The sequence below is a fragment of the Nomascus leucogenys genome, chromosome 12 (assembly GCF_006542625.1).
Source record: "Nomascus leucogenys isolate Asia chromosome 12, Asia_NLE_v1, whole genome shotgun sequence".
Taxonomy (NCBI): Eukaryota; Metazoa; Chordata; class Mammalia; order Primates; family Hylobatidae; genus Nomascus; species Nomascus leucogenys.
The window spans coordinates 50,199,677-50,212,687 of record NC_044392.1 but is presented as its reverse complement, the minus strand read 5'-3'; the positions used below and the strand labels follow the sequence as shown (position 1 = coordinate 50,212,687).

Here is a 13,011-nt window from a genome sequence, read left to right as displayed (position 1 = left end):
GAAAAATTAGCTGGACGTGGTGGCGCATCCCTGTAATCCCAACTACTCGGAATGCTGAGGCAGAGAATTGCTTGAACCCAGGCAGCGGAGGTTGGCAGTAAGCCGAGATCTCACCACTGCACTCCAGCCTGGGTGACAGGGCGAGACTCCGTCTCTATAGAAAAAAAAAAAAAAAAAACATATATATATATATATATACTGTCAGTTCTCCTTGAAGTGGCAGCTCACTTTGTTCATTTTTTATTTTATTCATTTATTTATTATTATTATTTTTTGAGACAGAGTCTTGCTGTGTCACCCAGGCTGGAGTGCAGTGGTGCGATCTTGGCTCACTGCAGCCTCCAATCCACCTCCCAGATTCAAGCAATTCTCTGCCTCAGCCTCCCGAGTAGCTGTCATTACAGGTGCCCGCCACCACGCCCGGCTAATTTTTGTATTTTTAGTAGAGATGGGATTTCATCATCTTGGCCATGCTGGTCTTGAACTCCTGACCTCGTGATCCAGCCCCCTCGGCCTCCCAAAGTGTTGAGATTACAGGCATGAGCCACCGTGCCCAGGCTTTTGTTTTTATTATATATATAAAAAATATATATATTTTTTAATGTGGAAATGGGGCCATACTGTGTTTCCCAGAGCAGTCTCCTACTCCTGGGCTCAAACTGTCCTCCCATTTCTGCCTCCCTAAATGCTGCAATTGCAGGCGTGAGCCACTGTGCCCAGCTGTTTTTTTGTTTGTTTGTTTGTTTGTTTTGAGGCGGAGTTTCACTCTTGTTGCTCAGGCTGGAGTGCAATGGTGGGATCTCGGCTCACCACAACCTCCCTCCCGGTTCAAGCGATTCTCCTGCCTCAGCCTTCCTGAGTAGCTGGGATTACAGGCATGCACCACCATGCCTGGCTAACTTTTTTTTTTTTGTATTTTTAATAGAGACGGGATTTCTCCATGTTGGTCAGGCTGGTCTCGAACTCCTGACGTCAGATGATCAGCCCGCCTTGACCTCCCAAAGTGCTGGGATTACAGGCATGAGCCACCGCGCCTGGGCTTAGCTGTTTTGTTTTGTTTTTTTTCTTTGATACGGAGTCTCGCTCTGTCGCCCAGGCTGGAGTGCAGTGGCATGATCTCGGCTCACTGCAAGCTCTGCCTCCCGGGTTCACGCCATTCTCCTGCCTCAGCCTCCCGAGTAGACTGAGGAGTAGACGGGAGTAGGGAGTAGGGAGGAGTAGACTGAGGAGTAGGCGGGACTACAGGTACCCGCCACCACGCCTAGCTAATTTTTTGTATCTTTAGTAGAGACGGGATTTCACCAGGTTAGCCAGGATGGTCTTGATCTCCTGACCTCGTGATCCGCCCGCCACTGCCTCCCAAAGTGTTGGGATTACAGGTGTGAGCCACCGCGCCCGGCCAGCTGTTCATTTTTAAAAAACATACCTGCCATATACCTGAGCCCTTGGTCTATTCATCATTCCTTCATATAAAAGTGATGTTGCAGACTCTGTCTCTACAAAAAATTTAAAAAAAAAATTAGCTGGGCATGGTGCCACTTGCCTGTAGTCTCAGCTACTTGGAAGGCTGAGATGGAATCACTTGAGCCTAAGTGGTCAAGTCTGCAGTGAGCTGTGATCATGGCACTGCACTTCAGCCTGGGTGACAGAGCAAGAACCCGTCTCAAAAATAATAAAATAAAATGGCCAGGCGCGGTGTCTCACGCCTGTAATCCCAGCACTTTGGGAGGCCGAGGCGGGCAGATCATCTGAGGTCAGGAGTTCGAGACCAGCCTGACCAGCATGGCAGAACCCGTCTCTACTAAAAATACAAAAATTAGCCAGGCATGGTGGTGGGTGCCTGTAGTTCCAGATACTTGGGAGGCTGAGGCAGGAGAATCACTTGTACCTGGGAAGCAGAGGTTGCAGTGAGCCAAAATCACGCCATTGCACTCCAGCCTGGGTGACGAGAGCAAAACTCTGTCTCAAAAATAAAATAATGATGTTCCATAATAAAAGCAGTTTTTTTTTTTTTTTTTTTTTGAGATGGAGTCTCGCTCTGTCACCCAGGCTGGAGTGCAGTGGCACAGTCTCGGCTCACTGCAGGCTGTGCCTCCAGGGTTCACGCCATTCTCCTGCCTCAGCCTCCTGAGTAGCTGGGACTACAGGCGTCTGCCACCACGCCCGGCCAATATATATATATATAGTATTTTTAGTACAGATGGAGTTTCACCGTGTTAGCCAGGATAGTCTTGATCTCCTGACCTCGTTATCCGTCCACCTGGGCCTCCCAAAGTACTGGGATTATAGGCGTGAGCCGCCTCGCCTGGCCAAAAGCAGTTATTTTAGCTTGCAACTTAATCTTGTAGTGCTTTTTCTCAAGAAAACCATCATGTTTCACTAAGCAGCAGAAGTATTTTATGTCGGCTAGGCACAGTGGCTCACACCTGTAATCCCAACACTTTGGGATTCTATTGCTATGGACAGATCATGCAGAATGGTGGGTACAATATAATTGTCATTTGGGCAAAAGGTAGAGAAGAGGCCGGGTGTGGTGGCTCACGCCTGTAATCCCAACAATTGGGGGGCCAAGGTGGGTCGATTGCTTGAGCCCAGGAGTTTGAGACCAGCCTGAACAATATTGTGAATCCCCATCTCTACAAAAAATACAAAAATTAGCTGGGCATGGTGGTGCGTGCTTGTAGTCCCAGCTACTTGGGAAGCTGAGGTGGGAGGATCCCATGAGCTCAGGAGGTCAGGACTGCAGTGAGCTGTGATTGTGTCCACTGCACTCCAGCCTGGGTGACAGAGTGAAACCCTGTCTCAAAAAAAAAAAAAAAGTGCTTTATGTATACTTCCCATTTGGTCACACGTAAATTATAAACACATATATTCAGGTGTTGAGATTTAATAAAATTAATAATTTTTACTGTGTCATCCAGGACACTCCTAAGTAGAACTGGCAATTTTCCCTTGAGATTACATGGCAGTGAAGAATACAATAACCAGTAGCACAGTTTGATTCATGCTAAGGCACCAGCAGTTATACCCACTGTTGCATTTGCACCGTTAGTGCTAATGTAAACATGGAAAAAGAAAAAAGGCAAATAATGTTTTTGTATTATAACAAAAATAGTTTTGACCTCACAGTTCCCTAAAAAGGCATCAGGGACCACCAGGGGTCCATAAACCATACTTTTTGAGCTACTGGCCTAACCAGATCAGTGTTTAATCAGTAAAGACTTGTTCTTAATTTTTTTTTTTTTTGAGTCAAGATCTGGCTGTATCGCCCAGGCTAGAGTACAGTGGTGCAATCTCATGTCACTGCAACCTCCACCTCCTGAGCTCAAGTTATCCTCCCATTTTAGCCTCCTGAGTAGCTGAGACTATAGGCATGCGCCACCACGCCCAGCCAATTTTTGTATTTTTTTGTATATATATTTTTTATTTTCTCAAGATAGTGTCTCGCTCTGTCACCCAGACTGGAGTGCAGTGGTGCGATCTCAGCTCATTGCAACTTCCACCTCCCAGGTTCAAGCAGTTGTCCTGCCTCAGCCTCCCAAGTAGCTGGGACTACAGGCATGTGCCACCACGCCCGGCTAATTTTTGTATTTTTAGTAGAGACAGGGTTTCACTATGTCCGCCAGGCTGGTCTCAAACTCCTGACCTCAGGTGATCTGCCTGCCTCGGCCTCCCAAAGTGCTGGGATTACAGGCGTGAGCCACTGCACCCAGCCAATTTTTGTATTTTGTGAGACAGGGTTTCGCCATTTTGTCTAGGCTGGTCTCAAACTTGTGAGCTCAAGTAATCCTCCTACCTTGACCCAAGCCACTGCACCCCTCTTTTGTCTCCTTAAATTTTAAGCGTGATTATATCATTACACCATAGTCAGAAGATAAAATCTAGATTAAGATGCAGTTTGGGACGGGCGCGGTGGCTCACGCCTGTAATCCCAACACTGGGAGGCTGAGGTGGGTGGATCACTTGAGGTCAGGAGTTTGAGACCAGCCTGGCCAACATGGTGAAACCCCATCTCTACTAAAAATAAAAAAATTAGCCGGGCATGGTGGCAGATGCCTGTAATCCCAGCTACTCAGGAGGCTGAGGCAGGAGAATTGCTTGAACCCAGGAGGCAGAGGTTGCACTGAGTCAAGATCACACCACTGCACTCCAGCCTGAGCAATACAGCGAGACTCAGTCTCAAAAAAAAAAAAAAAAAAAAAAGAGAGAGAGATACAGTTTTATTTGGAAACCTTGATGTGTCCTGTTTCATTGTGCTGTCCAAAGACCTACAAACCTCCAGAGAGAGCAGTTAGTTGCTAATAAGGGCTCTCATAGTTTCCGTCAAGTAGTAGTTTCACAAGTGGGCATCCATCTTGCTCCCTTCCTGGAAATCAATGTACATACTTTATTATTTTATATTATGTTCCTTAAAATAATATTGTACCCTTCTTCATTTCAGGGGAATGAAATGGTGTTTTATCGATTCCTTAAACTAGAAAGGTCATAGTATGTTGCAGATTTTTCCAGAGTATTGTTCTGGGGATTGAAAGTGATAGAACTATGTACTGGGGCTTGAAACATTCCCAAATATTTTATTGTTTGTGCTAGATGAGGTAGAAAGGAAGTGACCTACCAGACAGTCAACTTGAGATGTATCTTATATACATTCAAATATAAGAAGTCGTCTAAAAAATGTATTGGCAGCTTTCCTTATGTTCGAGTTATAGCTACCTGAAAACTTTTGTTCCTGTGCATAAAGATGTCTTTGGTGGACTTGGGAAAGAGGTTGCTAGAAGCAGCAAGAAAAGGCCAAGATGATGAAGTGAGAACGTTGATGGCAAACGGCGCCCCATTCACCACAGACTGGGTAAGTCTAGAGGAGAGGTCTCTTAATTATTTCCAATGTATGCTTTTGCCATCATTTTTCTTAAAGGCTAACAGACTATTGGTTTTTCTTCACTCTCTTTCTACCTCATATCCCTTACAAGAGTTTTATTTTCTTTGTCTCATCTGAATATGTGGTTTTCTTTTTCTTTTAGTTTTCCAAATTGAGAGTCTCCTGTGGATATATAGGTGATAATTGTAAGGTATTATATACTTGTGATTTTCTATAATGTTTTTTAGAGTATTTTCTAAAGGTTTAACTGTCTCTGGAGTGTACTTGGGTTATAGGCTTCTGTAATTAGCTAGAAATTAAACAAAATCAATATAATAAGAATGCATTCCTAGACTAATAAACTGCTTGTTTCCTTTTCTCTAATATGCCCTGGTTAATAAGAAATTGTCTAGGCTGAGCGTGGTGGCTCACGCCTATAATCGCAGCACTTTGGGAGTCCAAGGCGGGCGGATCACCTGAGGTCAGGAGTTCGAGACCAGCCTGCTAACATGGTGAAACCCCGTTTCTACTAAAAATACAAAAAAGTAGCCGGGCATGGTGGCACACGCCTGTAATCCCAGCTACTTGAGAGGCTGAGGCAGGAGAATCGCGTGAACTGGGGAGGTGGAGGTTGCAGTGAGCCGAGACTGCGCCATTGCACTCCAGCTTGGAAACTCTGTTTCAAAAAAAAAAACAAAGTCGTCTAGCTGTTTTGTTTCCTTTACCACTGTTAAAAAAACATTAAAGAGGAAGGTGTAATTTAGCCTCAACCATCTTGGAGACCAAAGAGATTCAGAAGGAACAGGTCCAAGTTATAACGTGGGCTTTCTTAGCAGTCACAGATTTTGTACACATTGCCTAATTTTAACAATTTCAATGAATGAGTGACCTCTATTCTGGACTGATTAATTGAGAGGCCAACAGATTCTTAGCATTTCACAAAAAGAAAGAAAAGGAAGCCTATGAAATTAGCATTTCTATAAATAGACCTGGAAAGAACAATGTGAATTAAATTCAGTCAGGCAGAGAGGCTGAATATATGAAAAACCAAAGAATAAACTAAACAGGCTTAAAATAAAGAGCATAACAAAAAGAAGGGAATAGATCTCTGGCCAGAGTGGATGTTGATAGATAACTCTTATAAGATTTACGCTGGGATGACAGACTTATTGCTGTTGATACATCATTGCTAAATTTTTATTGCCTCTTCATTTCATCGTCATTCATTTTGCCCTGCTTTACTGTGGCAAAAAACTTTTCTTCCAGTCAGTCAAATTTGTACCTCAAATTCCACATGTAACTTTCTAGTCTCTACCCTTTTTCTTTTTTAAAATTTACTTTATTTATTTTTTTATTTATTATGAGATAAGGTCTCTCTATGTTGCCCAGGCTGGTCTTGATCTCCTGGGCTCAAGCAGTCCTCCTGCCTTGACCTCCCAGAGTGCTGGGATTGCAGACATGAGCCACCACATCCACCCTGATCCTTTTTTTGTTTGTTTTAACCTTCTAAACACTGCGTAAAGTCACGTCCTTTAGGGAGTGTTACCTGATAAATCCACCTGACATAAAGCCATTATACTTAGTACTTATTCAATTGGTGGTATATTTATTTGTCCATTAGCATGTTAATTTTTTTTTTTTTTTTTTTTTTTTTGAGATGGCGTTTCACTCTGTTGCCCAGGCTGGAGTGCAGTGGCACAATCTCAGCTCATTGCAACCTCCTTCTCCCAGGTTCAAAGCAATTCTCCCTGCCTCAGCCTCCTGAGTAGCTGGGATTACAGGTGCCCACCACCATGCCTGGCTAACTTTTTTTGTATTTTTTAGTAGAGACGGGGTTTCACCATGTTGGCCAGAAGGGTCTTGAACTCCTGACCTCAGGTGATCTGCCCACCCTGGCCTCCCAAAGTGCTGGGATTACAGGTGTGAGCCAGTGCGCCTGGCCCCTGGCCTTTAATTTGTAAATTTAAGCATTTTTTCAGTTTTATCTGCCCAACCAGATTCTCTCTTGAAGGACAAGAACCATAGCTTGTTCATTTGTATCTCTCCAGTAATGATCTAGGACTCTGCACACAGCGGATGTTCAATGAGCATTATTTTTCCACAGCTTGGAACATCACCCCTCCACCTTGCAGCTCAATATGGTCATTATTCCACAGCAGAAGTACTCCTTCGAGCAGGTGTTAGCAGGGATGCCCGGACTAAAGTAGACAGGACCCCCTTGCACATGGCTGCAGCTGATGGACATGCGCACATCGTGGAACTGCTTGTTCGGGTAAAGCAAGAATAGTGGCAAGGTTATGTTGTAAAAAAGGCATCCACTTTCCTGTTTTCTTACTTAAATGGGTACTAGGAAATGACTTGGAAAGGATTAAGTTTAGGACAGTTTATAGCATTAAGTTGCATCTCCAGGAGTCTTCATGGCAGGCCAGGTGCCTGTAATCCCAGCACTTTGGGAGGCCGAGACGGGTGGATCACAAGGTCAGGAATTTGAGACCAGCCAGACCAACATGGTAAAACCCCATCCCTACTGAAAAAAAGCAAAAAAAAAATTAGCAGGACATGGTGGTGCGCGACTGTAATCGCAGCTACTCAGGAAGCTGAGGCAGGAGAATTGCTTGAACCTGGGAGGCGGAGGTTGTGGTGAGCCGAGATCGCGCCACTGCACTCCAGCCTGGATGACAGAGCAAGAATCCATCCCCAAAAAAAAAAAAAAAAACCTTCATGGCTATGAGGAGTCTGTTTTCCTATTTATTTATTTATTTTTTTGTTTGATTTTTGAGAAGGAGTCTTGCTCTTGTGGCCCAGGCTGAAGTGCAGTGGCGCGATCTCTGCTCACCACAACCTCCGCCTCCTGGGTTGAAGTGATTTTCCTGCCTCAGCCTCCCGAGTAGCTGGGATTACAGGCGCCGCCACTACGCCCAGCCAATTTTTGTATTTTTAGTAGAGACGGGGTTTCACCATGTTGCCCAGGCTGGTCTCAAACTCCTGACCTCAGGTGATCCACCTGCCTTGGCCTCCCAAAGTGCTTGGATTACAGGCATGAGTCACTGCACCTGACTGTTTTCTAATTTATTAAAACAATTTTTTTTTTTTTTGAGATGAACTCTTGGCCAGGCGTGGTGGCTCACGCCTGTAATCCCAGCACTTTAGGAGGCCGAGGCAGGTGGATCACCTGAGGTCAGGAGTTCGAGACCAGCCTGGCCAACATGGTGAAACCCCATCTCTACTAAAAATACAAAAATTAGCTAGGCATGGTGGCAGGCGCCTGTAATCCCAGCTACTCAGGAGGCTGAGGCAAGAGAATTGCTTGAACCCGGGAGGCAGAGGTTGCAGTGAGCCAAGATCATGCCATCGCACTCCAGCCTGGGGGACAAGAGTGAGACTTCGTCTTAAAAAAAAAAAAAAACAACAGGCCGGGCGTGGTGGCTCACGCCTGTAATCCCAGCACTTTGGGAGGCCGACGTGGGTGGATCACGGGGTCAGAAGATCGAGACCATCCTGGCTAACATGGTGAAACCCTGTCTCTACTAAAAAAAAAATATATATATATATATATACAAAAATTAGCTGGGCGTGGTGGCAGGCACCTATAGTCCCAGCTACTCGCGAGGCTGAGGCAGGAGAATGGCGTGAACCCAGGAGGCGGAGGTTGCAGTGAGCTGAGATGGCACCACTGTACTCCAGCCTGGGCAACAGAGCGAGACTCTGTCTCCAAAAAAAAAAAAGATGAAGTCTCGCACTGTCACCCAGGCTGGAGTGCAGTGGCACAATCTTGGCTCATTGTAACCTCTACCTTCGGGGTTCAAGCGATCCTGCTACCTCAGCCTCCCAAGTAGCTGGAATTACAGGCGCCCTCCACCATGCTCAGCTAATTTTTTTTGTATTTTTAGTAGAGATGGGGTTTCACTGTGTTGGCCAGGCTGGTCTCAAACTCCTGACCTTGATCTGCCTACCTCAGACTCCCAAAGTGGTGGAATTATAGGTGTGAGCCACCGCGCCCGGCTCTAAAACAATTTTTTAAATTTGAGACAGGGTCTCACTCTTTTGTCCTGGCTGGAGAGCAGTGGCATGATCATAGCTCACTGCAGTTTTCAACACCTGGGTTCAAGCAATCCTACTGTCTCAGCCTCCAAAGTAGCTAGGAGGACTACAGGCATGCAGCACCATGCCCAGCTAATTTATTTTTGTTTTTATTTTTTGTAGAGAATAGGGTCTCATTGTATTGCCCAGCCCAGGCTGGCCTTGCACTCCTGGCCTCAAGCAATTCTCCTGCCTCACCCTCCCAACACTGGGATTACAGGTGTGGGGTTACTGGGCCTAGCCAGTTTTCTAATTTTTTTTTTTTTTTTTTTTTTTTGAGACTGAGTCTTGCTCTATCGCCAGGCTGGAGTGCAGTGGCGCAATACTGGCTCACTGCAACCTCTGCCTCCCAGGTTCAAGCGATTCTCCTGCCTCAGCCTCCGGAGTAGCTGAGACTACAGGCGTGCTCCACCACGCCCAGCTAATTTTTGTATTTTTAGTAGAGGTGGGGTTTAACCATGTTGGCCAGGATGGTCTCCATCCCTTGACCTCATGATCCACCCGCCTCAGCCTCCCAAAGTGCTGGGATTACAGGCATGAGCCAGTGCACCCAGCCATTTTTTTTAAATCATATTTTTTTAAAAAATACAGATGAGATCTCACTACGTTGACCAGGCTGGTATCAGACTCCTGGCCTCAAGTGATCCTTCCATCCTCAGCCTTCCAAAGTGCTGGGATTACAGGCATGAGCCATTGCTCCCAGCCTAGTTTTCCAATTTATTATTATTAATGGTTTTTTTTTTTTGGAGACAGTGATCTCACTCTGTCACCCAGGCTAGAGTGCGGTGGTGCAGCCTCCACCTCCCAGGCTCAAGAGATTCTCCCACCTCAGCCTCCCCTTTAGCTGGGACTACAGGCACGTACTACTATGCCTGGCTAATGTTTTGAATTTTTTGTAGAGGCATGTTTTTTCACCATGTTCCCCAGGTTCATCTTGAACTCCTGAACTCAAGCTTTTCTAATTTTTTAAAGGCTAAACAGACTTACTGATTTTTCTTCTTTCCGTTTCTGAAGGTATTCTCTGCACTTATGCCTATTTATTCAGGCACTTGGCTTTCTGTTAATAAATGCAACAAAAATCTGTTCTTTCCCTCTTTGTCTTCCATCTGTTTAATTTCCCAGTGATGTCCTTAGAGGACCCACTCGTTGAAAGCATTATGTCTGTCAGCATTTAGGAGAATTTGAGAAATGTTTTTCCCTTTGATATTCCTTAAATGTGATCTAGATTTGAGTACGTAATCTCTATGGAAATCCTCTGTATTTGATGATGGGATGTTGCACCTGTGCTACTATAACCGCTGTTTGTTGAAAAAAATGCTTTTCTGTGACAGAATGGTGCAGATGTGAATGCCAAGGACATGCTGAAGATGACAGCTTTGCATTGGGCCACAGAGCGCCACCATCGAGATGTCGTAGAGTTACTTATCAAATATGGAGCTGATGTCCATGCTTTCAGCAAATTTGATAAATCAGCCTTTGACATAGCTCTGGAGAAAAACAATGCTGAGATTTTGGTCATCCTCCAGGTGTGGTTCTTTTTATACTCTCCAGAGTGTATGTTAATTGAAGTTAAGGATTTTTTTGTAGGAGTTGAATCAAAACTGAATTTTCCCTATTTTATTAAAATAGCACTTCTAATGTCTCAGTCTTGTGACTCAGTGTCATTAGTATCTTTAAGATACACATATATGTATAGAATATATATACAGTTGTGTGTATGTATACACACATATATATATTTTTTATATATTTTTAAATATATATATTCTATAAAGCCCTGAATTAATCATGGTGATTAAAGAACCATGTTGTGTCTAGTACCAAAAATATTTATTTGGCTTTAGAATGTCTTTTTCTCCATGAAAATTTTCCTTTTTAATTAAACTTGACTTGGGACAATATTAAAAGTTACTTGATGTTTTCTGAATATTCATCAACTGATGTGAGACAGTATACAGATGCTCCTTGACTTATGATAGGGTTACTTTGGATCCGTTTATGATGAGTTTATGCAGGTGTAACCCCATCATAAGTCAGATCACTTTCACACCATGGCAAAGTTGAAAAATTGTAAGTTGAACCCTTGTAAATTGGGGACTATCTATGAAACTCTAAAGCATATTGAGTGATAAGGAAGCCACTTCAGAATTTAAAATTAACTATGGCGATTTCGTCATTTTTTTTTTTTTTTTTTTTTTTGAGGCAGAGTCTCACTCTGTTTCCCAGGCTGGAAGGCAGTGGCATGATCTCAGCTCACTGCAGCCTCCATTTCCTGGGTTTGAGGGATTCTTCCACCTTAGCCTCCCCAGCAGCTGGGACAATAGCCACACACTACCATGCCCAGCTTATTTTTGTATTTTTAGTAGAGACAGGGTTTCGCCATGTTGCCCAGGCTGGTCTCGAACTCCTAACCTCAGGCGATCCACCTGCCTTGGCCTCCCAAAGTGCTGGGATTACAAGCAGCCACCATGCCCGGCTGTGTCCCATTAATTTCTGTTTCCCACCCCCGCCCCGAGATGGAGTCTCACTCTGTTGCCCAGGCTGGAGTCTCACTCTGTCGCCCAGGCTGGAGTGCAATGGCACGATCTCGGCTCACTGCTTGGATTCAAGTGATTCTTCCTCCTCAGCCTCCCGAGTTTCTGGGATTACAGGCACCTGCCATCATGCCCAGCTAATTTTTGTATTTTTGTAGAGACAGGGTTTCACCATTTTGGCCAGGCTGGTCTTGAACCCCTGACCTCAGGTGATCCGCCTACCTCGCCCTCCCAAAGTGCTGGGATTACAGGCGTGAGCCACTGTGCCCAGCCTGCCCATTAATTTCTTAAGCCAGCACTGTACATCAGGGAACAATAGGACAGGGGATAAAAAAATTAACAGGACGTGGGCCAGGTGTGGTGGCTCACGCCTGTAATCCCAACACTTTGGGAGGCCGAGGCAGGTGGACCACCTGAGGTCAGGACTCCGAGACCAGCCTGGCCAATATGGTGAAATCCCGTCTCTACTAAAAATGCAAAAAAAATTAGCCGGGCATGGTGGCGTGTGCCTGTAATCCCAGCTACTCGGGAGGCTGAAGCAGGAGAATCGCTTGAACCTGGGAGGCAGAGGTTGCAGTGAGCCAAGATCGCACCACTGCACTCGAGCCTGGGTGACAGAGAAGGATTCCATCTAAAAAAAAAAAAAAAATTAATAGGACATGAAGTGTTCAAGGCATGATAAAAGTAAAGACAGGCAAGAAAATATTATAATATTGCATGATAAATAGATATCTAGTAAGTGCCATGGGAGCACAAAGGAGGGAATAGTAGAATGTGAACTGAATATTGAAGTAGGCAGAGAAGTGAGAAAACTATATTCTAGGCTAGAAAAAGAGCAAATCAAAGACACAGAGGTGTGAAAGAACCTAGAATGTTCAAGAAAAAGTAGTTGAGTGATGAGAGAATGGGCAAAGGAAGTAGAGTTTGGGAGTGGCAGATGCTAAGCTTGAAAGTTAGGCTGGATTCTAAATGTAGGGATGCTTTACAGCATGTGAAGGAGTTTGAACTGTTATGTGGGCGATGCATTTGGATAGAAGTTTTTAAATAGAGGACTGATATGACTAAATTTCGTTTAAAAAGATGATTGTTTGGAATGCGGCACACAGATGAGAGAGAGACACTTAATGCTAAATAACTATATGGTGACTTTCATTAGGCCAGGCAAGGGCCAATGAGAACTTGAACCAAGGAAGTGCTACTATTTCGCCATGTAGCGGTACTACTCTTCCCTCCTCTGTGCTCCCATAGCACTTACTAGATGTCTATTTATCGTGTAATATTGTAATATTTTATTTCCTATCTTTAATTTTATCATGCTGTGAACACTTCATGTCCTAGTGGAGGATAAAGGAAAAGGGCAAATTCAAGAAGGAATTTAGGCCAGGCATGGTAGCTCACGCCTGTAATCCTAGCACTTTGGGAGGCTGAGGCGAGTGAATCTCCTGAGGTCAGGAGTTCAAGACCAGCCTGGCCAACATGGTGAAACCTCATCTTTACTAAAAATACAGAATTAGTTGGCTTGGTGGTGGGTGCCTGTAA

General features: G+C 44.6%; 1 protein-coding gene across 9 annotated transcripts in view; it reads left to right on the top strand.

Moving 5' to 3' along the window:
* Positions 1-13,011, top strand: part of GABPB2 (GA binding protein transcription factor subunit beta 2) — a 51,942-nt gene that overhangs the window by 17,540 nt on the left and 21,391 nt on the right. For 4 of the 9 annotated variants that reach the window (XM_030824591.1, XM_030824586.1, XM_030824587.1 and 1 more), the window contains exons 1-4: positions 4,170-4,849; positions 5,022-5,069; positions 6,963-7,130; positions 10,270-10,464. In XM_030824591.1, coding sequence (XP_030680451.1) covers positions 4,742-4,849; positions 5,022-5,069; positions 6,963-7,130; positions 10,270-10,464 — 519 coding nt within the window. In that variant the 5' untranslated portion in view covers positions 4,170-4,741. Of the gene's footprint in view, positions 1-4,169; positions 4,850-5,021; positions 5,070-6,962; positions 7,131-10,269; positions 10,465-13,011 lie in introns of those variants that run through there. The other 5 variants (XM_030824584.1, XM_003259207.4, XM_030824585.1 and 2 more) reach the window with 5 other exon arrangements.